Genomic DNA, 23,154 nt, shown 5'->3' with positions numbered 1-23,154 from the left:
CTTCCCAGGCAGCACGGGGATGTTTGCGGTGGGTGGGCAGAGGGTCCCCCTGGGTGGAGTGGGTGAATCCCCTCATTGAGGTCCCTCTTGTGTTCCCCAGCCAGGCCTCACCTGAGCTGCGCGGGAGGCAGAGGTGGGGACCTGGTGGAGGACATGGGCGGCTTCCCCGGGGCGACTGACAGAGGATTTCTGCAAATCCTGAGGGGAGTCGTGGTGGACTGGGTCCCAGGGCGCTTGCTCGGCTGTATCACCATAGAGACTTGCAGAGGGGTGCTTTAGTTCACGCCCCAGCCCTGGAGGAGCCTCCACGGCTGTGTTTCCCAGGCTGTTTCAAGGACCCCAGAGGTTTGGGATAACTGCCCCGGTAGGAGTCAAGCCTGGCTCCATTAGTGTTGCCACTTTAGATGGAAATCTGAGAAGAGGCCCTTTCCTAGGATGGTTAAGAGCCCAAACCCAGCTTGAGTTTGACCCATTTATTGGCTGTGCACTCTTGGGCAATTACGTACCTTCTCTTGGTGCCTTAGTTTTTCTATCTGTAAAATAGGGCTACTAATAATACTGGTTATTACTAGCTTTAAATAGGCCAACATTCATTCTAGGATTGGGCCCATCCAAAAAAACTCTGTTGGAGCTTTGGGTTAGGGTGAGGAAACCTCCAAGAGTCGATATTTGGTATCATTTAGCTTGGGACTTCTCTCCTAGGATCTATTAGTCAACACGGACCATGTGTCACAGCAAAGCCAAGAACAAGGGCTGGAGGTGGGTGTCACCAGTCAGTGACAATGAGCCCTGGGTGACTCAAGGGAGTGGAGTGGGGCTCTGGGGGAGACTCTCCAAGGCCCGAAACATTCAAAGCAAAGGACCAGCCCTAGGAGCTGGTGCAAATCTGCTTGAGATGGGAGGAGAGAGAGAACCAGAGAGGGGAGAGAACCAGGGAGAAACCTCAGCCCGAGACACAGAACACAGGGTCTCCTGGGTCCTCCCAGAGGTTCACCCACAAGGAATATGCGGTTTCGATTTTGGAAGATTCTCAGACCTCTTAGTGGTTGTGAGTCGAAGACCTGCTGTGAATCCTGGAGCCACAGGGCCAGCTCCTGGAGGTTGTGCTCCTCGTCCCAGCTCATCACACGTGTGCACGATGCTCCTTGGCCACAGGAGGGCAGGGCAGAAGCTACCCACTGCCCACCGTGTCCATTAGCTTTGCCCCAGGGCCCATCTGGAAAGGGTGCTTCCTCCTCCAGGGAAGACAGCCACATTCTTAAGGACCACCATCCTCCTGCTCTGTCTTTTCCTTCCTGTGCACTTGTTTTCTCTCCTGGGTTGACTGGAGCAGTTGGCCTATATGTTATTCCCTTCTGTCCCCAAGCCTTGACCATAGGCCGTCAATGGTCTCTGTGTTTGAGCAACAAGGAGTAAACCACAAGCCTCGAGGGCTTTGGTGACAGTTTCTTCTGTACCTCATCTTGCCAGTCAGGAAGCCCCAGGCATAGCAGCTACTGTCCTTCCCCTTGTGTCCAGGATCTGCTCCGCTTCGTGAAATGCCCCATGGTCAGGGCTGGCAAGCGAGGGAGCTCGCCACAGGTGGGTGCTGAACCTAACCGTTAGCTCTGCGGTGGGTGCTGTGCGGGGTGGAGGACTTAAAGCTGACGTGACTCTCCTCCTTCCAATGGAGGGCCAGTCAGAGGTGAAGATTGGTGCCTCCCAAGTCCCCAGCGAGGACTCTTGGATTTGACGTGGCTGTTTGGTACAGGAAATTGCAGCTGCAGCCCCAGCCTAGGTAAGGACAGGGCGGGAGGAAGTTGTCCAGGCCCGAGCAGCGTAACCTCCCATCCCTGAGACTCTGAGGACCTGCAGCCCACCTGGGGCTCGTTGATGTCAGCGGCACCTGCTTTCAGATGGCACGCAAGCAGGGTGGTGCCGCCAGCAGAGGACACAGTGTGGCAGGAGGGTGGGGCCCTCCTGGACCTCAGGTCCCGCTCCTGTCTCACAGTCGGCTCTGGGAGTCACACCTGTGGCATCCTTGCAGAGGGATGGCAGGTGCCCTGTATTTGAATTTGCTCACCAGGTCTCAGAATGCTCTTGGCCATGGGGTTTGGCAGACACCGCAGAGCCAGGAAGCATGCTTTGCATGTGCTGCTTACAGAAAAAGAAACCAGGAACGCGCCGGGGATTTCTGGAAGCTGCCACCGGTTCCTGCTCAGAGGCAGAGCCAGGGCTCACTGGCTCCGCTGCTCAGCACCCTGGCCTCGCAGTGTGACCCGCAGGCTGGGGGCTGGGGACTCCTTGCATTGCATTTGCTAAGCAGGTCCTTTCCAGACCACGTGTCCAGCATGTCACGGAGGGTTCATATTTTCACCTCTTTTCCACAGGAATGGGGGGCTGCCTTGCCTAAGTTCAGGGGCATCCTTCGCTTTTATTCTGGGTGCAGGTTTCTAGTCGAGTTGGTGATGTTCAGAGTGACCCCTGGAGGTGGTCGAGAGGTGGAGCCAGGCCCTGGGGGAGTCTGAGGTCCAGACTTCCCAGTCTTCCGCCAGGGAGCTGAGTGATGCTGGTGATCGGCAGCAGAGGGCAATGTTGGTGAGGAGCCGGAGGAAGAAGCACTGGCGGGAGGCTGTACTCTGTGGTTGCTGCCTTTTTCTTTTGAACTCTGTCTTGCTCTTGACTTCTCTTGTTTATTGTTTTTGCTTCCTGGGTCCTTGGCTTCCTTTCTCTGAAGGAAATAAAATTCTGAGACCCAAGAGGAGAGGCTCTGAGGACTAATGTGTTGAGGTGGCTGTTATTTGCTCTGAGCGCAGGAGGCCTTTAGGCGTCAGGAGAGCCTCCCCCTTGCGCATGTCTGTTCTGGGGCCTTGAACTGCGAGCTGGGAGCCAACAGCTTCTTGTGCTGCTTTTAATAAGCAGGTCCTTTCAGAATTATGTGTCCAGCATGTCACTGTTCCATGTCTCCTTGCAAAGGGACCAGGGCCTGGAGAGTAAGGCGTTGGGAGCAAGACTCCTGGGGCTCCTCCTCCTCACCAGTGCGGTTCTATGAGGAGCCCAGTAGCTCCCCAACTCCAAAGCCCGGTACAGAAAGGACGGGTTCTCTGCTCCAAGAGCTGGCTGCCAGTGCCAGCTTTGTCAGTGGCTGACTGGGTGCCCGTAGGCAACTTCCTTAACATCCCTGAGCTTTAGTGTCCTCTTCAGGAAAAACAGGAATTCTAATTGTGCCAGCTTTCAAAGAGCATTTTGCAAAATGGAGCTATGAGCAGATTTGGTGAACCCAAATGAAGCTCCCTTGAATTCCCGTCCTTTCGATTAGTTGTGTGCCAGCAAATAACGAGGCCTTCCCTTGTCTGTTCAGAGTAGCTCACAGCAGCCCAGAGTTGGGAAGGAGGCAGGGGTGACCGTGGCCTGCACAGCGAGGTGCTTCATGGACATCTCTGGGTGTCTGTCCCTGATGTGGATCTCTTGACGTGCTCCCTGGAGGGCCAGGCTTTCAGAGCCCCCTCCAGCTGGGCCTGCTCTGGCTCCTCCTGGTCCCTGTCCCCCCAACCCTGCACCACCCAGCTCTGAGAGCTTCCTGCGGAGAGGACTCAACTGCCTAGCCGTCCTCAGATCCAGGTGGGGTGGCCTGGCAGCGTGGCAAGGGCTAAGCCACAAACCAGCCAGGTTGATCTATGTGAATATTTGGGAGACAAAACACTGATTATTATGATACAAAATCATGTCACTGTAGAGTTGAAGAGAGGGCAGACTCATACAGGTTTTGCAGTGAAAGGCAAGGCTTCAAGGTCATTCCAGGCCAGTGGGCAGCTTCAAGCCTCCCCTGACCACCAGGAGGCATGCTCACGTGAGCCCATCCCAGGGGGTGTGGGGAAGTGCCAGGCTCTGGGACACTGTCCCCAGGGCTTCTGTCTGAAGCATCGGACTCCTCAGGACTGTCTCCTTGCCCCTGAGGCCCTTACCTGCTGGGTGGACAGAGATGGGTATGCCGGGGTTCCTGGTGGAACGGAGGGTCGCTGTGTCACCAGAGCTGTGCAGGGCTGCTGGCTGCGTGGGGCTGTATTTCCCTGGAGGCCTTGCGGGCCTCTCCTGGCCAGTCAGTCCTGGACGGCCTCCGTCAAGGGCAGGTAGGCTGCACCCTTGGGCACCGCTGGGCTTTCAGCTCCTCCTCACACTTGGCACCACAGTGGGGTTTGCTGGCTGTGTTTGAGTCTTCACTGGTGACCTCCGTCAGTCCCCTGGGTGACCAGGACCTCCATTCCTCATCAGTGCTGTGGGTTTGCGTGGGGAAGGCAGGCTCAAGGCTGGGCAGTGAACTTCCTAAGGGGAGTGGGTGGAGAGTTTGAGTCCAGGCTCAGTGTGAACTTGGGGTGTCAGACCTCATTGAACCTCGCATTCCCATTTCTAAAATGTCAATTTGTTTGAGTTCCTGTGAGGATCCAGTTACCTGGGTACGAGCTCAAGGGTTATCATTGTTCTTATTAGGCTTGTGCAGGTGCAAGGATATAGGGGAGACAAGAAGAGGAGTCCTGGGGTCACGGGCCGGGGGTGGCGTGGCTGCAGAAGGCCTGGGCTGCAGGTCAGGCTGTGTCCAGTGGCAGTGGCAGGAACACATGGCCACCTTCTAGTGTGGATGTGGGGCAGGAGCCGTCAGGCGCTTCCCTCACAGGGTGTGTCTGTCCTGCAGGCCCAGAACTTTGGGGCAGATGCTGCTGCCCTTGACCTTCACTTCGCAGAGTGTCCGGCTCTGGCAGGAGTGGCCAGCCTCCCTCTGTGCCAGGAAGAGGCTCTTGCAATTCTGGGGTTGGTGGTTGTGGATCCGACCTGGAGACAGACTTTTGCTGAGCCACTTTTTATTTCTGATAACCACACACACATACACACACACACACACACACACACACACAGCTCTAGCAAAATGTGCTAAGGAACCCACAGGGGGAGGGTCTCTTTGACGTGTGGCTTTCCATAATTTCTGAATAGTTTATAGTCTAATTCCCTCGCTAAGCAAATTAAACCTTTTAAGGTAACGATCAGAGGCTCCAGATAGCGGCAGAGCTGGTGGACATTTGTAAGAGTCAAACACACTGGGGGGACCGGGCCCACAGTCATTTGTGACGGCCTGTAATCAAGGCAGAAGCAATTACTTAGCCCAGCAGTCCCCCTGGGGACCCGAGGCCATACATCAGGCCGTGATGAGTCCGGGATTATCTGTCTGCTGCCCCGAGCGCTCCCGCTCCCGATCAGCTGAGCCCGCGGCCGCCCGCCCAGAGCCCGGCCTGGGGCGAGGGCCTCCTGACATCTGTGGAAACTGCATCTCCGGGACTTTCTTGGCATGGAGGAAACAGTTTGGAACCAAATAGATGAGAATCAGCTCGAGAGTCAGATGGCATCTGGGCTGCCCGCAAACAGGGTGGGGCCTGGCTGGCGGGGGCGTGGCAGATGGGCGGCGCTCCTTCCCCGAGCTCCCGGCCAGCAGCCGCGCCCTTGTCTCCTGCACCTCTCACCTCTGGCAGGTCACCGGGATCCCGCCCCCAAAAGGCCTTCCCGCCCAGTGCGCGGCCTGTCCTGTGAGTCCCCTGATGCCACACCTCTGCACCCTGGGAGATTTCCCCCCTGCTGTCCTCCTCCCAGGCATTCCAGATGTCCCCTCCTGCCAGGCCCAGCTCTGTCACCCTGCTCCCATTGTCTCCTGAAACTTCCAGGCTCAGCATTCAAGGGCCCATGATCTGGCCCAACTTCATGTGCTGATTCTCAGGCCAGGGCTGTCAGAGACAGTGTCCAGTTGGTTATTCTGGCCCTTTGGGAACCTTTTGTGTCCCCGGAAGTCCACTTTGAAGAGAAACCACAGACTAGGGTCAGGCTGTGTGGCCAGGGTTATGGCTGAGTCCAGCCTTTTGCTTGGGAGACTGGTTTGGGCCTGTGTCCCCAAATGTCCATTCTACTGCCTGCCAGTGGCTGCTATGCCACCCACAGAGAATAAAGTCCTAGAACTGGAAGGACTTTGGGACTCAGAATCAACCAGCACCTGCAGATGCCCCAGGCAGGCTGAGAGCATAAGTCACTCAACATTCCCCGAGGAGTGGTCCAGCCTCAGCTGCTGGAGGCCGGTGCTTGTTCAATGGGGGCGGAGAATCAGGAGCCAGGGGTGGCTCTTCTGCTTTAGAGGAACCCCCCAGGCAAGTCTTCTGCCCAGGGTTATTTGGTAAGAGCTACCATCTGGGCAGAGGCCAGGAGGGCGGGTGCTGGGGACAGCAGCAGGAGGGAGAGGGTGGTCTTGGGCCCTCCACCTGAGTGCTCCAAGCCCCTCACCATCTGTGAAAGGAGAATAATGAAACATACCTGTAAGAGCAGTTGTGAGGTTTCAGCGAGGTGATTTCCATAACATTGTCTGGCGCATATACAAGCTTGGTCAGTGTTTCCAAAAAGGGAGACGACGTGTGGCCGAGAAAAGCGAGCAGTGGGTCCTACCCTCTTCTCTCTGTGTGAGCTGTGTGATTTTGGGCGAGTCACTACCTCTCTCTGGGACCCACTTTCCTTCTCTGTTAAATGAGGGCATTGGACTAGGTCACAGGTTTCCAAGGCTTTTGTAGTTGCAGTCACCTCAAAATAGTAATATCAAGTGCTCCTTAAAAATAAAACATTATATTAAAAAACTCCCCCAAGTGCGCATCTCTGTGGGGCAGTGCCGCTGGCCAGAGAGGCGTGCAGGTGACTGTGTGCAGTTGGCGGGGGCTGTGTCCCCCTCCCCCAAGGCTCTAGCCTTCTCCAGCTGTGACCCCAGTCTACATCTGCAGAGGGCTGACGGTACTTGGGCAGAGCTTTATGTGCCCATGACATGGCGGTGGCCTGAGAGTGGGCGGTGATATATGTTGGGAATATTGGTACATACAGTAACAGTAAATATCAGCAACTTACCTGTCAAGTGTGGTGATAGATAAAAGAAATACTGGAGGGAAGTGGCAGCTGGGAAAAAATATACAGCCCGTAGTAAATCACCGCCAAGCAATTAAAGCATAAAATCAAGTTGTGTAGTGTTTGGCTTCCTCCGGATGGCGCCCGCGCCGTGGCAGCTCCAACACACGGGAGGCTGGCCTGGGGTCCGGGCTGGTCCCCACAACTGCCTGCTGATGACCAAGAGCAAGGGAGGCACCCGAGGAAGGGCTCTGGGTCCACCTCTCAGGTGCACTGCTCTTGGCTGTGAGACCTCAGGCAGATTCTCACCCTCTCTGGGCTTCTTTGTTCACCTAGATGGAAACATGCCATGGGGTGACCACCCATCCGTTCACTGGGTGCAGGTCCTGGGCAGACACTGTCAGCCCTGGATTCGGCTGTAAGCAGAACAGATGAAGCCCTGCTGTCACGTGCTTGCAGAGATGTGAGGAGTGGTCCCACACGTGGTAGGACTTGGGGTCAACAGGATTTCCTGACATCAGATGGAGTGTCCAGGGCTTTTGGTCTGAGCAATCTGGAGGATGAAGTGTCCTTGACCTGAGATGGGCAGATTCTGGGGGAAGGGCAGGGGCTTGGGTTTGGACATCCTGAGCTGGAGGCAGGAGAGCCCCAGGAAGCAGGGCAGGCAAGGAAGAGACGGGAGTGTGGGGGCCTGTGGGCGTGGGAGGGCGAGTGGGGCTCGACCAGGGAGCTGGGTTCTGAGGCCAGGTGAGCATGGAGCCTGGGAAGGGGACAGAGCCCGCTGGAGGGCCAGGGAGGATGGGAGCTGACCGCTGGGCCTGGTGCTGGATGTGTCAAGTGTGCTGGGTTGGCCGGCGGGCAGCACGCTGAGTGGATGGATTGAAGTCACTCAGGGCTCAGAGCGGCTGGGGGTGGGCATGTGAGGGGCACCGGGCCCTTTACTCAAGAGAATCTGGCACGGTTACACCTCCTCTAGTCCTCCGAGCAGTTCCGCCCTGGGGAAGAGGGCCGGGTGGTAGATGCGGACGTGGGGTCAAGAGAGGGTTGTTCTAAGCAGCAGCAGTAACAGCTGCTGGGAGGGAGCTTTGCAGGCAGAAGGAAGGCGCCCTGTCCCCAGGCTGAGGGTGGGCCTTGAGCAGGAGCAGGGACAGGTCCCCTTGTAGGAAGCCCCGGGCTGGCCAGAGACACAGCTGCCCTGGGGGTGGCCAGGTGGGACAGTGGGGGAAACAGGGCTGCCAGCTGAGCGGCCCAGGGAACCGAGGATGGGCACAAGGGGGAGAGGGCTCTGGGAGGTGGGGGAGGGACGGGTCCAGGGAGGCATGTCACGGAGCCCGGGCCCCCTCGAGGTGCCCGTGCCAGGGCTTCAGGTGGCACAGTCAGCAGGGGGAGTCTTCCTCAGCTCTGTGCAGTGTCCGGGGCTGGGCGGAGGCGGCAGAGGGTTGAGGGAAGGCAGGAGAGTCGTGTGCTGCAAGGGAAGGGTGGGTGGAGGCTTCTGGGTGGGACGGAAGCGAGGCCCTAGGGCGTGAGGGACAGTGGCAGCCATGGTGGAATGCAGTCTCCCTGGGCGGTTGGCGTCCAGGCACTGGAGGATGCCGGGAGCTGCGGGCAGGAGGTGGTGGCCACCATCCAAAGGGGGTCGGAGTTCTGGAGGGCGTGGCAGCCCTTGGTGACAGCCAGGTCTTGGGCAGACCATCCAGTGAAGGGTGGAGGCTGTGACCTTCAAGAGAAGGGTCACAGGGCAGGGCAGGGAGGGGCTGTCTGCGTGTCATCAAAGACACCCAGAGTCATGGCAGGAGTCATGGAATGTCACGAGCCAGGCCATGGGGACCTAGTGTGGTGGCACTGGGTGGCAGTGACTGCCACAGGGTGGTGGGGCTGTGGGCTGAGGGCCTGGACACGGGGCATGTGAATGCACAGGGCCCCAGTGGAGTGGGACACAGTGGGCACTTGGAGGATGTTGGCACTCAGTGACCGTTCTTGGTGTCTCAGTAGCCACAACATGGTTACCAGGTCCAATGATAGTGCAGCACTTAAAACCGGGAACGTGCCAGACGTGGGCGGTGCGGGGTTTCTGCACCCCTCGTTCTAGGAGTTCTGGGGAGCCCGTCTGTCGCCCCTTTCTGCCTGATCCAACACACTCACGCTGGTCCCTGCCTTGGTGAGAGAACCAGCCTGACCTGTCAAGAGCAGCAACGGTGGACAGCTACCCAGAGCCGGGACCCAGGCCGCGCCCTGGAGCCGAGGGCGCGATAAGGACAGAGCCCGGTCCCTCCCAGGGCCAAGGGGGTCCCTGAGAGCTGTCTGAGTGCTTCCCAGCCCCTTGCACCATGCCAGCTGTAGGACTGGGGTGAGCTGGGCCAGCTGGGTGGGCTGGGGTGGACACCCCGGGGCTGAGGGACCCATGGCAGCCCCTGCATGGCAGGGCTGGAGCCGCCCTCTCAGGGTTCAGTTGGGGGCGGGGATGTGCAGGCACAGGGCCCTTTACCTAGGATCCAGCTAGGGTGGGCACAAAGCCCGTGTGGCTGTCTTGCTGCCATCATGTGCCACGGCAGAAGGACCAGCTCAAACCCGGCTCTCCCACTTGCTGTGTGGCTGGGGCCGGCAGCTGACCTCTCTGTGCCTCGGGGCCTCGCCTGTTTCAGGCATCACAATCCCCTCGGGAGACATTGTGGAACGACGTGTTGGTGGCAGCCTGTGGGTTGCCCAGTTCCGTGTTTTGTAAACTGCCAGTCTCGTTTCCCCCTGCCACTGTCCCTGCCGACAGAGACCTTCGCAGGAGCCACCGCTGCGTGCAGAGCCGGGCCCTCCTGCCTGCCCAGGCTCACGCACTGAGGAGTCACTCATCATGCATTCACTCGGGCCTTGTCGCTCGCCTACTATGTGTTGGGACAAGAGGAGGGAAATGACCCCAGGAGGCGTCACGAGCCTCCTTTGCATTTTTGTCACCATTTTGGACCAGCTCCAGCTGCTTTCCTCGGAAGTCTGGCTGTCCCCAGAGGCTGGCCAGGCCGACGGGCGGCTGGAATGTCTTTCTGGAATCAAGGCCAGGGTGCCGGAAGCCCCTAAGTGGGCAGGGCCCTGCACACAGTAGGTGCTTGGTCTGGCATGGGGGGCTGCCTAGGACCCGCAGAAGCCGTCTTCCTCGGCTGGTCCAGCCCCTCCTCCCTCGCCTGGTGTCCTTGGGATTTGGTCAGAATGTCGCACTGTGCTTCTCCTGTAGCGGTCAGGGTCAGTTTTACCTCCTTTGCGAGCTGGGAATTTCAGCCAGGCCTGGGTGTCTCATTATTGTGTGTCACGAGACAGTTGTGTGGCCTGCCAGGTCCTTCTCCCTGGGACTCTGGCTGGTCTAAGACTGGACACCTGGGGACGGGTCTTCATCACCCCACACCATGGCTCCTTTTCCTGGGTCCCCTGGCTCTGGCTAGAGGTGGGGTGGCCCTTCAGGCCTGGCCAGTCCAGGGGAGCCCTGGGGGCCAAGGAGTGCATGAGGTCCCCTTGGCAGGGGTCCCGTTGGCTGTGGTCCAGGGATAAAAGGTAATGAGGAGCAACTCCCACTTAACCATCCGTATAAATCCCACAATCAGGAAAATTGCTTCAATTGCTAAAAAATGCTAGTGGGAAAGTCCATTTGTTTTTCATTTTTCTTGTGCACTTGCCCCCTGTGCATGAATCACTGTCGGTTTGTAGATTAAATTTATACCCCGTTATCTTTCACGTCTCTGGTGCGCTGGTGTCGACGGGGCTTCTGGCTACTGCGAGCCCCCCTGCTTTTAGAGGTGAGAGACGTGGTCCCGTCGTGGGATGAGCTGCTGGAGGGGCTCCACTCTTTTCTGGGGTCTCTTCTCCACCCAGGCCACCAAGTTGGGATTTGTTTTGGGGACAGTCTAGATCATCCCTGGGGCCACTTCTGCCCCTTTTCAGCAAAGGGGTGGGGCATGCTCCCCAGCTTTGGGTGGTTTCTTGGGAGGGTTCCAGCAGGCCTGGTGGAGGCTTTGTTCCATCGTAACTAACACCTGCTTTGTGGATTGACCCGGATGAAGCAGGAAAAATACAGGCTCCTGAAAACCTCTCAAGTAGCGTCTAGGCAGGCTTCCTCTCTCTCCGCTCTCCACAGACCGCATGCTGCCTGCCTTCTCGCGGTTACACGCTGCTGCGGGGGTGGCCTGGTTCTCACCTGGGCTCCGGGAGGGGCAGGATCCTCCTGGGCGAGCCACACGCTACCATCTCCACTCTCCATGCACATCCTTCTATTTCTTTCTTTTCCTTTTCTTTTTTTGAGTGGTCAGGGGGTGGTACTGGGAATGAACCGGGGGTGCTTTACCACTGTGCTGCATCCCAAGTCCTTTTTATTTATTTTAAGACAGGGTTTCGCTAAGTTGCTTAGGGCCTCACTAAATTGCTAAGGCTGGCCTCAAACACTTGAAATCCTCCTGCCTCAGCCTCTCTAGTCGCTGGGATTATAGGCAAGTGCTGCCACACCATCTCCATGTACATCCTCTTGAAAACATGGTTCTTTCCTCCCTGATTTCATTATTCAACAAAGAGGAACTCTACTTTTCTGGGTCCTGGATCTCTTTGAAATTCTGACAGAAACTTGGATGGCCTCCTGAGGCAGGATTCTGAGCCACTCAGAAACAATGGTTCCTGAAATCTACCTGAACTTCAGGTGGAGCACTTAGGCTCTGAGAGGCCTGTTCCCACACATCCCCCCAGCAAACTAAGAGACGTCCTAGGGATTCAGAAGCCTGGAGTGTCCTAAGCCATGTGGCAGATGCACCCCAACGCCCTCTGTACCCATCTCAGAGGAGCAGTCTTCCAGTCACAGTTCTGGCTCCTAGGGAGTCCCCCGGGTAGACATGGAGACCCCTTGCTTCCTCCAGGATCAGGATGCCCTGCCCATGGGGGGTGGTCCCGAGGCTGCTGCTGGACATGCCTGCTGTAGTCCCCTGCCGCCCCCTCCGCAGGTATCATTGCTGCTTAAGAGACCCATCATTCTGCATTAATCTGGGATTCATCATGATAGCCATGACCATAATTAATTTATTTGGTATTAATGTGGATGAAATATGTACTGTCCTTTCAGGGGAAATCAGGCTGCCTATAAGCATTAGTTAAAAGGACCATTAAAATCAAACCTTCCCCAGATCCATTAGGCGAAGTCTTTCATCCTGAAGAAGATAAAGTTCTGCCGTGTGAAGTGTCATGAATAATTAGGTTGATTGCTGTTTTAAACTCTGCCCCTGCTTCCCGGCCCCACCGCCTCCTCCTGCAGCAGGGAGGGCTCACCTGCCGCATCGCACCCCTTCCTCGCCCTCCCCAGCGCTGGCCTCCGTTTCCCTCTTGCCTCTATGGCCCTGGCGGGGCTTCGTGTGTCTCTGTGGCCAGAACGGGGAAGGAGGCTGCAAGGACCCCGATGGGTGATTCTTTGAATTGCCTATTTCTCGTGCTTTCCCAGTCCTGGCACAGGGTGGCAGTGAGTGACTTTCTTTTGCCTTGATGTGTGTACAGAAAGGTAAAGACCCGGGAGAGACCTGAAGCAGCACTTTCCAAACAGGCGGCAGACCTCCTGCCTGTCCCCGGCCATCCCAGCGCTGTGTGCAGGGAGGGAGGAGCCGTCCTGGGTCCTGAGTGGAGGGGAGGGAGAGACAGGAAGGAAGGCACCTCCGGAGGGAGAGCCCTGCTCTGCTGCAAAGCACATCTTCTCGGCCTGCCCGCGTGGACAGGGCTGTGCGGGAGCCTGGCCATGGGCCCTCCCCCTGTGAGGAAGAGGCTTCTGGGTGCTTCTCACGAGGTTCCCTGCTAGACCACCCCATGAAGACAAGGGCGCCCGGAGGAGGAGAGTACAGCCACCCAGGAGGGCCCTAGAGACCCCACCCCTACCCATGATGGTGGGTGTCAATCAGGCGATGTGGAGCCCAGGGAATGTCACCCAGGAAAGGCGTTAGAGACTAGCTGTGGTCCCACCCCTTCATTTGTGGTGCGAGAGCCCCGCACGAAGCGATGGAACTCTTTGGAGGCCCGAGGACAGCTCTGGTTTCCGCGGGGGCGTGACACGGGCGTGGTGGCTAGGAGAGGGCTGGCAGGAGGCGGAGACCCACAAGCACACCTCTTCTGCCCTGATCCTCTTCTGCCCCCTGACAGGCGCTTCGGCACGAAATGCACGGCCTGCCAGCAGGGCATCCCCCCGACCCAGGTGGTCCGCAAGGCCCAGGACTTTGTCTACCACCTGCACTGCTTCGCCTGCATCATCTGCAGCCGGCAGCTGGCCACAGGGGACGAGTTCTACCTCATGGAGGATGGGCGGCTGGTGTGCAAGGAAGACTACGAGACGGCCAAGCAGAACGGTAAGCGTCCCGGCGCGCCCGTCCCCGTCTGCCGAGATGTGCGGCCTGCCCGGCCCTCGGGGCCCTCACACCCGGCCTCCTCTGAGAGGTGTCCCAGAGCTCCGTGGAGCTAATGCTGACGCCCCAGCCCGCTAGCGCTTGCTGGCTTTATGGAAGCAGTAGTCAAGCTCTGGGTGTGAGACACGCCATGGCCCCACTCCATGACGGCCTTGGGACAGCCAGGGACCTTCTGGTCGGGCTCTTGGTGGGCTCTGCCTGTGCGGTCTTGGAGCTCGGTCTCAGTGGACACTGGGGTTTGACCTCTGCATTCACCTGCCTCAGGCTGGGGACAAAGGGCCCAGCGCGGGCCTGTCCTCCCTGAGGGTCGGCTTGTGTTGCAGGCGTTCCTGTCTCGGGAAGAGACGGAGGGCCGCTGTCCCTCTGTTGCTGAGGCTCATTCTGCTGAGTGAGGATGAGGAAGGTGTGGCCATGTTAGGGAGACCTGGACTCCACACTGTAACCGAGCCCTGCCCTGCCCTGGCCTCAGGGCCATTGCCCAGGCTGCAGGGCAGAGGCCGAGATCAGGCTGCAGCATCCGGCAGCCACACCTGGGAACCCTGCTTACCTGGGCAGCTGGGCCGACACTGCTTTTACCCTCCGTGGCGTGTTCTTGGGCCTGGGGACTCTCCTGGACAGGACTCAGACTGGCTCCCCTCAGGAAGGTCACCCCCACTCCCTCCTTCCTGCAGCCCCATCCCTGCCTTCTCACCCCCTCTGTGCCCCCAGGGCGGGGGTGTCATACTCCAGCTCTGAATCTGGGATTTGGCCAAACCCAACCTTGGAATCTCAGATGCACGAACTCACGCAACATCAAGGTCTTTTGCCTTTGACTAGAATTTTTATCAACTTAGAGCGCCACAGTGGAAAGCAGTCCTGTTGATAGGTCTGGACTTGATGGAAATAAATCAATAAAGCAAAAACAGTTTTCATGTATTGCCTTCCAGATCTTTCCTGGACTCACATACCTATGTTATCTGGATCTGATCAATACATGGAGAAATTAGTTTTTTGATTAATAAATGCAGTATAAAATAAGGGTTTTGTGGCAGCAAGGACACAGAGGAATTCATAGGGGCCCTTTTGGTGAACTAACTGGGCCAAATTTGGCTTTAGCAGGAGGAAGGGACAGGCAGGGAGGGGAAGGGATGCCTATGGTATAGGCTTCCCATATCTTTGGGATCCCCTCTGCCATTATCCCCACACCTCTGGCCTTTCCAGGTGGACAGAGGACTCTGGTCTGCTTCTTTTACAGACCTGGGGCCTCTGAAGATGACTGTCTGCTCTGGTTCCTTAAACTCCATGCTGTTGCTTTGAAGTTCATTAAGATGTCATGAAAGAGTAGGGCGGCTTGTCAGAAATAAGCCACCGATGCAGACAGGCTTGAAGACACTGAGACACCTTTGGAACTCTGCTGCCTTTCACCTCAGATCATAAAAGCACCCCCACCCCGTTCTCGTGGTCAGGGGCTCGCTTCCTTTAGACCCTGAGTTCTGTCAGCGCGGCTCCTCATGTTGCTGAGACAAACACAGACTGGTCATAATGTAGCTGCGGAGGCAAGAGTGACATTGTGGGGCTCGTGATTTCGTGGAAGAATATCTGCTCTGTGGCAGTCCTCTGCGTGACGTGGGGAGACACTGGATTTGGCATCTGAGGCTGGATGGGCATCCCCAAGAACTTGGAGCTCCTCTGGGATGGGGTGTGGCTGGCTGTCTTTGCTTCCCAACTACCTGGGGGGTTGGTAGAAGCTGCTCCTGCGGGTTAAGCAGGAAGAGGCTTGTGAACTGGGGTGTTAAGTAAGAGTGTGGGGACGTGCAGACAGGGAGGTGGGGCAGGTTTAGGCAGCTGAGGGCATGTCTGCCGTGTTCCCCAGGTGTCCTCTGGGTGTCGGTGAGGCAGAGCCGCTCTGTCCTGGGCCAGCAGAGTGGTCCTGGGGTAGCATAGGACATTTGTCCGAAGCAGGACGTTTGGCTACCTTTGAATGTGTTGGGATTCCTCCTTGCTCCCTGTCTTCTTTTAGGTTTATGATTTCTTCCCTTGAGCTAAACAGAGGACCTAATATCAGTTATTAGCACCTTAGTGTGAATGATTTTGTTCATTTGTTCCTTCTCCTTGGATATCTGCATTTTCAAAATAATGAGGTTGCATTTTATGCCAGGGACAAGTTCTAGGAGACCCTGCATAATTCAGTGCTAACATACATTAAGACTAATTTTCCCAGAGGAATTAATGTAAACTTGGGGGGAGGGCGCCGTCCACGAGCAACAGATCCATAACCTGTGAAGCGTACCTTCGCCTTAATGCTACTTTTTCTTTTCTCGGCATTATCGCTAGTACCATGCCCAAGGCTCTCTCCTAAATTAACAGCCGGGTATCATGGTCTCGCTTGGCCTTCCTCATAGCATTTTATCACATTTAACTTCCGCACCAAAGTTATTGATTTTTGGGTACATTTTTCAGCATGAGCACTGCCACCACTACTTAATGAATACTTGGATGACATTGTTATAGGATATAAAAAAGATTTTAAATTATAATAACAGCGAATGTTAAAATAACAGCATAATAGTCCCTGTAATCACAAGAAGAAAGTCCTGCACACACAGCAGTGGTGTGGCACCACAGGGCCACCCACCTGGGTGACAGGCAAACTCCAGGGGCACAGCCACCTGCTGTGGCGAAAATGATTGCTAATTCACTAGGAAAAACTGTTTGGAAATTAAGCGATTCCTGGCAAGTTAAATTCTTTTTTTTCCTCTGAGACAGGGTCTCAGTGTGTTGCCTGGGCTGGTCTCGAACTCCTGGGCCCACGCTCTCCTCCTGCGCAGCCCCTCAGGAGCTGGGACTATCGGCTTACATTTTTATCATTTTATTATTTAAAATTTTGTGCATGAAGATCCTACACGTATTTTAAAAGTACACCATTTCATAGCTGTATAATTTCACATTTGCATCCAACAACATCAGGCTGAACTCTGGAATTTCGTGAGTCACGGAGGTTTTCTGTGTTGGCATTACTCCCTGAGCACAGGGGCTCTGTCCCTCACCCTGCCTTGGGTCCTGGACTGCAGGGAAGGAGTTGGGCAGGAGCGGTTCAAGGATGGTTCTGGAATGACAGTGACTTATGCTGGGAAACATACGGGAACAGTCCAAGGAGAAGAGGCCTCCACCCCTGCTGCACGTGTGGGTGTAGTGTGGCCCCAGCTGTACCATTGCTTCACCCCCAGAACACACCGCCCCCCAAAGGCTTCAGAGGGTGAGGCTGCTTGCTCGTCACTCACCCAGGGTCACGAGGGCCAAACTCAGGTCTTCTACTTGGAGAGCCTTGTAGAATTGTGAGGACTGATTGCACAGAAAGCTTGTAGTGAACCAGGCACATAGTAGGTGCTTTAATAGATGTTGCCTATTATTGTTGTTTCTGAGAGGTTTTTCTTGAATGTTCTTAAAGGAGAAGAGGCAGGGAAGAGGTCAGGAATGTAGCAGAGGCTCTGAAGAGCACCATGAAGCACTGAGAACCAGGCGCCTGTGGTGGACTCTATTCTTAGCATCCTCCAGGCTGCTGGGCAGAGGGGGAGAGTTGGGTCCAAGTCCCAGGTGAGCAGCAAGCTGTTGGCACACTGTGCGGTGCTGAGCACACCAGGTGCATCTCTACCTGACTGAAGGGAGCAAACCAGCCTTTAACTGACAGGGATTCGAGGCTCTTTGTTCAAAACCCATCGAACACTCTGTTGACCAGGGACCGTCCCTTGATCAGTGCTTTTCAAAACACGTTGACTAAGATCCACAGTGAGCGGCTCACTTCACATTTCAACTCAGGGCACAAATGCAAGCAGTGGCGAGTGAGCGCGTCTCATAAATACTGGCTCTGCCTGTCCATCCTGTTTCCCTGTTTCGTTTTGACCGACTAGAGCGACTCTACAACCCCCCGGTGGGTTCTGCATGGACACTGCTCTGACCATGAGTGAGCTGCCGGCTGCCCCCAGTGGGAACCGGGGAGGCCATGGCAGAAGCAGTGAGGCGGGAGCAGGGGAGATGGAGGCTCTGGAGGGCAGCTCAGGACGGACTTCTTCACTGTGTCCCGTTCACCTTCACAGCCTTGGAGACGACTCCCGGGGACGTCCAAACCAAGCGCTCGCCATGACAGGGAATGCGTGGAACTCTATATTCGGTCTGATGGGGGCCTCAGTGCCATTGGCTTGGCCTAGGAGGGAGAGGCAGGGAGCCAAGGGACACAGGGGCAGTGGACCTCACCTTCAGTGCTACAGGGTGGGCTCTGCGGGGTGGGGCCACTCCAGCAGGATGCCCACCCTTCCTTCCCCAGTTGTACAGAGCAGGCGCTTACCTGGGGAAGGAAGGAGGAGGCCAGCTGCTTCCCACCTGCTGAACCCAGCACGAGGTGGTTTTCATTGCAGATGACTCGGAGGCTGGAGCCAAGCGGCCGCGGACCACCATCACCGCCAAGCAGCTGGAGACATTAAAGAACGCCTACAAGAACTCCCCGAAGCCCGCCCGGCACGTGAGGGAGCAGCTGTCCTCGGAGACGGGCCTGGACATGAGGGTAGTGCAGGTGAGAGCCAGCCCTCCTTTGCCCTCTCCTTGGGGATCTGGGCCTCTGGCAGGGAGGGGCAGTGTCTGGTGTCCAGAACCAGGAACGGGTGTGACACCGCTGATCCCCATGGGGAGTTGGGCTCAGGGCAGTGACCCCATGTCCCTGGGGGTGTTTGCCAGAATCCCAGAGTTGAGGCCCAGGCTGGAGAGAGTGGGGGAAGGAAGAACGGGCTGCAGTCTGTCTCCAGGCACCTGCCTTAGGGTCCTGGGGGCTTTGGGCTGACAGTGGACACCCTGTGTCCCTTGTGCTTTGTGGCAGGTTTGGTTTCAGAACAGAAGGGCCAAGGAGAAACGCCTGAAGAAGGACGCAGGGCGGCACCGCTGGGGCCAGTTCTATAAGAGCGTCAAGAGGAGCCGGGGAGGCAGCAAGCAGGAGAAGGAGAGCTCGGCAGAGGACTGTGGGGTTAGTGACAGTGAGCTGAGCTTCCGAGGTGAGCAGCGCCGCAGGGGCGAGGCCCAGGTGCTGGGGGTGTCCCCTGAGGAACAGTAGGCCCTGGCTCGCAGAGGGTCTTTCTTGAGGCCTTGGCAACTCCCTCCAAGATTCGGGAAAGGGTGGGGAAGGTGCTAGTGGCCCTTCAGGGCGTGACGGGGAGTAGGAAATGTGAGCCCGGATGCTGAGATGGAACGGGATTGGCGGGGTGCAGCCAGGTCCTCCTGGAGGCCCTGAGGTCCCCTCATTTCCTGCTGACTGGGGTGCCCCCACCAGCCCACATGGCTGTGAACAGACGGCTGCATCTCAGCCTTTGCCCCAGCCCTGCTCCTGCACCTCTCCCCTTGTGGGGACACTGACCGCCTCCCAAGGTCCCCTGGAGGAACCAGGTCCTCCTATCCTGGTGACAGGAAACTCGCTCAGTAGGCCTCTTCCGGGAGCCAGTGCTGCGAGTGCGTGAGCGGGCACGAGTGCATGTGAGCGGGCACCAGCTGCCTGACCTCCCGCCCCTGGCTTCATCCTGTCCAGCCCTGGAGCTTTGCAGCATGCGCTCTGTTCAGATTGTGCATCAGCAAAACTGCAAACTACTGCATGCAGTGGACCCCCAGCTTGTTCACCAATAACCCTACCTGTTCTCGGCTACTGAGCCCACAAATGGGGAAGGTCTTCTGCTGGGGGATGGCAAGGACACGGAACGGGGATCAGAAACCTGGCGTGCAGTGTGGCTCTGTCAGAGCCACTCATTTCTCGAGAGCCGCTGCCTCCCCATCTCTAAGTGGGAAATGCCACCTCCTTGCACATCTCAAGTCGTTGTGGGAATCAGTGAACACAGCAGCTGTGGACATGCAGGGGAAAGTTAGGCACACTTGTACTCAGGGAGGGCATGACTGTCCCTACAGGAGCCAGTGGCTCCCACAGCCAAAGGGCCAAGTCATGGCCATTGTACCGTGGAGCAGGGCCTTCTTCCTGCTCCCTTTGAAAGACATCAGCTTTCCCTGCCCCCTGCTTTTACATTTTCGTGGGTGGAATGGGGGTCTCTGAGGGATGGGTTTTGACACAGGAATCGATGTAGCTCAGGTGGAAAAGTAGAAGTTGTCTGTGGGCCAGAGGGTGGAATGAGCGGCCTAACAGGAACACGAGACCGTGAGAGGACTGTCACTCAGCCCCGAGTCTGCTGAGGCCTAGCAGGCAGAAGGCCCAGGACCTCACTCTCACCTGCCCACAGCAGGATTGGGAAAGTCACTTAATCTCATCTGAGCTGTTGAGATTGATGCCTGGAACCCAGTATTGTTAAATCATTCCTGTTGGGTGCAGATGGGTCCCAGACTGACATATCATTGGTCTCTCTGGGTAATTATAAAATCCTTTATTTCTTGACTAAAATTTCTTGCCTCTGTTGGAAAGATGAATTCTTTTAGGTGGCAAAGATTGCATTAGATCCCCTTAGTGAAATTCTTCAAGAAACAAGAAGGTCCACTGACCTTTAATCATTTTTGTGCCCAGTGAAGAGCTTATTGAATAGAGAGAAGCCAAGTGCTTTGATATTGAGCCTCCTTTCTGGGTAGACCAGATGGATTGTGTATACACGTCTAGGAGAGGTCCCCAGCTTAGTCCTATCCTGCAGGTCTGCTTATTTCCCAAACAATGAAACTAAGCACTTTTCTCATTGAAAACGTTCATATCTGCCATTTGTGTTGTAGATATCACCACCCACCAACCCTGGGGCACTCATACTCCTCAGCGTTGCCAGAATATCTTAGTGCACCAGCCACATGGGGCCAACAAGCTCATCAAATATATGTCCAGCCTCTGGGACCTGGGAACTGGTCTCTCCAGGTGTTTCTTGTTTTGCCCCTTGACCTGGGTTGGTCCCTGGAGGTCAGGTGGATTTGTTGGTGTCTGACCCTTGCTTGGCAGAGAGACAGCTGCTACCCTTAGATCTCTTCCCCTAGTCACGGGTTCCTAGGTTTTGAAGAGCAGAGACCACTGAAGTCCTGGCAGCTGATAATAAATTTCCGTTCTTTTGTCCACAGAAGATCAAATTCTCTCAGAACTTGGCCACACCAATAGGATTTATGGCAACGTGGGGGACGTTACAGGCGGACAGTTAATGAATGGGAACTTCTCCATGGACGGGACAGGACAATCCTATCAGGACTTGAGGGATGGGAGTCCCTATGGAATCCCCCAGTCTCCATCCTCCATATCGTCCCTGCCATCCCACGCTCCCTTGCTCAATGGGCTGGATTACACAGTGGACAGTAATTTGGGCATCATTGCGCATGCAGGGCAGGGAGTGAGCCAGACGCTGAGAGCCATGGCTGGGGGACCCACCTCTGACATCTCCACAGGAAGCAGTGTAGGCTATCCTGATTTTCCAACTAGCCCAGCCTCTTGGCTTGATGAAATGGATCATCCTGCTTTTTAAACTTCTCTCCTCCCCACCCTACCTGTCCTCCTGATTTGAGAGCATATCTTCAAGGACTGAAGGAGACTTGCCTCTTAAGGATCAAAAATGCGCCAATGTGAATTTCCATTATTTTCAATGGAAGTCCTCTGCTGGTTCCTAGAAGGCTGTGCGACCTCGCTAGGGCACTGCTTTCTTGGAGGAGGCAGGAGAGCAGCCTCAGCTGCAACGGCACAGGGTGGACAGCCTGGAGCTCTAGGATGCTGGCTTGCTGGCGCTCTCCCCACCCGCCCTGCTTGGTGGCTTTGGCTGCTCAGTGCTTTGGTAGCACAAGGCGACTGTGACAGGCCACCTGGGCCTCTGGGAACTCTGCTCCAACTGTGTGTCTCACACAATGCCTCCCAAATCACGGCCCTCACCAGAGCCGAGATTCTTGAGGTAGAGCATCGCGGCCCTTGAGTATAATGAGATGATTTCTGGACCACCCTGATTGAACCCTGATTTTCAAAATAAAATAGTCAGTTATTAAAGGTTAGTGAAAACATTGATGGCCACAATTTGATATTAAAAAATCCCCCTCTCCCTTTCTTTTTGTTGCTATGAAAATATGACTTCTTTCCTATGTGAAAGTATAAACCAGAGAATAATCATCGGTTTTAGTTTTTAAGAAATCCCTTCTATACCACTGAATCCCTCATGGCAAGAAGTGCTTTTCATTGCAGATGACTCTGAGGCTGGAGCTGAGTGGCCTGGACCTTCACAAACTGCTTGATGAGTCCCCTGGGCACAGTGTGCCTTTTTGATTTGCTTGTATCATTTATTACCCAATATAGGCTGTGGGCTACACAATGATCAAAGCTAAACCGTGGAGAGAACACAGTGACAATCAGTGACAGCACTGGAAGAAGCTTTCGGGTTCCAAATGTGCAGTCTGTTTAGCCACAGGGGCAGATGCCAGTCTCCTTGTGGGGTGAAATGAAATTTGGAGTCTGCCTCGAGGGGGTTGCAAGTCTGCCCTCCTCCTCCTAAAAATTGAAACTCTTCTCTGCTGACTCCATTGGACGACAGCGTTGCTCTTTTGGCTTACCTTAGTTGGGAGGAGTACCCTGGGGAACAGCCTTAACACTGTCCAAAAGGTTTTGAGTGGTCCTTGGGCTGCATCTCTCTGGGTTGCCGGCTGGACTTGTGCCATGCCCAGGACTCCTGTCCTGTGCTCAGAAAACCAGAGCTCCCCAGTCAGTGGCAGTGCAGGGACTTCCTGCTTGCAGGTTTGCAGTAGCATGTCACTAAGCCTGCAGCAAGGTCAAAGCTGCAACTACCACCTTGTGCACCCCACTTCTGGCCATCAGAATGCTCTCCATGTGCAAGCTGGGAATTTAGCCAGTTGCAATTTATTTCCATCCCCTTGGGAAACCATGGTTTGCTTCTTCTGGCTTCCCATTCTCTTAAATGAGATTGGCAGGTAGGAAGGAGCGAGAAGACCTCTCCTTTTGTTCACATGAGGTGACGGCTAAAGACCCGAAGGACCCTTCCTCGTGCGACTGGTTATCACCTTGTGAGGACTGCAGAGACTTTGGCATGCTGCAGGCAGACTAAAGGAAGCGTCTTTTGCAAGCCCTGTTCCAGGGCTGCATTAAGTTCAATTACGTGTCTTTAAGAGACAGTCAATGAATTCCCGGATCAGCCTTCAGGTCACCTTTTCTCTGATCAGTTTTGTAGCGTACCCTTGTTTTTTTTTTTTTTTTTTTTTTTTTTTTTTTTTTTTTTTTTTGTGGGCTGCAATTGCCCTGAGTTTTGCCTGGGGAATCTGCAAACATGGACTCTTTTCTCAAGGCTCCATGTTTGTGGATGGTGGTGCTTAAGGCCATCCATTTTTATGCTACTGGAATTCCCCAACAATGTCGGGTGGGAATGGACACAAAACCAGATAATGAGCATGTGAAGGAAGGGAAATCATTGTTTAGAGGTCAACTTCTTAAATACACGCTTCTCAGCAAGCTGCTCACAAAACACAGGAGAGAGGCTGTGCTGGGCAAGCCAGGTGGGAAGCTGCCTAGCCAGGTCCATGTTGGGCTTAATATCTTGTGGGTTCAGAAGTGAGTATAGTATGGGACAGCAGGATCTATAGAAGATCAATTTAGGTTGACCAGCTTTTTTTTTTTTTTTTGTAAAGGAGTTAATCATACTCCCAGTTCAATGGTAGAAGAATAGGAGACTGTTCTCACAATGAGAAGTCTGTCTAGGGACTCTGGGTAGTGCAGTGACGTTGGTAGTAGGTCCTTTGGTTTCACTTGGGCTGGACTGCTGGAGAAGCAGGTCCTGAGAGAGCACTACCAGAAGTCCAGGAGAGCTGTATTTAAGTACCATCCCCAGAGCCACCTCCCTGGAGAGCAGCAAACATGGGTGACCATTTAGAAGCACAGTCACGACAG

The 23,154-nt window shown here is 55.5% G+C and overlaps 1 protein-coding gene across 1 annotated transcript in view; it reads left to right on the top strand.

Annotated features, from left to right (window-relative positions):
• Window positions 1–22,199, top strand: part of Lhx4 (LIM homeobox 4) — a 38,896-nt gene extending 16,697 nt beyond the window's left edge. The window contains exons 3-6 of the mRNA XM_047521007.1: window positions 13,039–13,241; window positions 17,690–17,844; window positions 18,145–18,316; window positions 20,349–22,199. Coding sequence (XP_047376963.1) covers window positions 13,039–13,241; window positions 17,690–17,844; window positions 18,145–18,316; window positions 20,349–20,743 — 925 coding nt within the window. The 3' untranslated portion in view covers window positions 20,744–22,199. The remainder of the gene's footprint in view (window positions 1–13,038; window positions 13,242–17,689; window positions 17,845–18,144; window positions 18,317–20,348) is intronic.
• Window positions 22,200–23,154: the final 955 nt, after the last annotated feature.

The sequence above is a fragment of the Sciurus carolinensis genome, chromosome 12, assembly GCF_902686445.1.
Source record: "Sciurus carolinensis chromosome 12, mSciCar1.2, whole genome shotgun sequence".
Lineage (NCBI taxonomy): Eukaryota > Metazoa > Chordata > Mammalia > Rodentia > Sciuridae > Sciurus > Sciurus carolinensis.
This window is presented reverse-complemented; position numbering and strand designations above follow the sequence as displayed.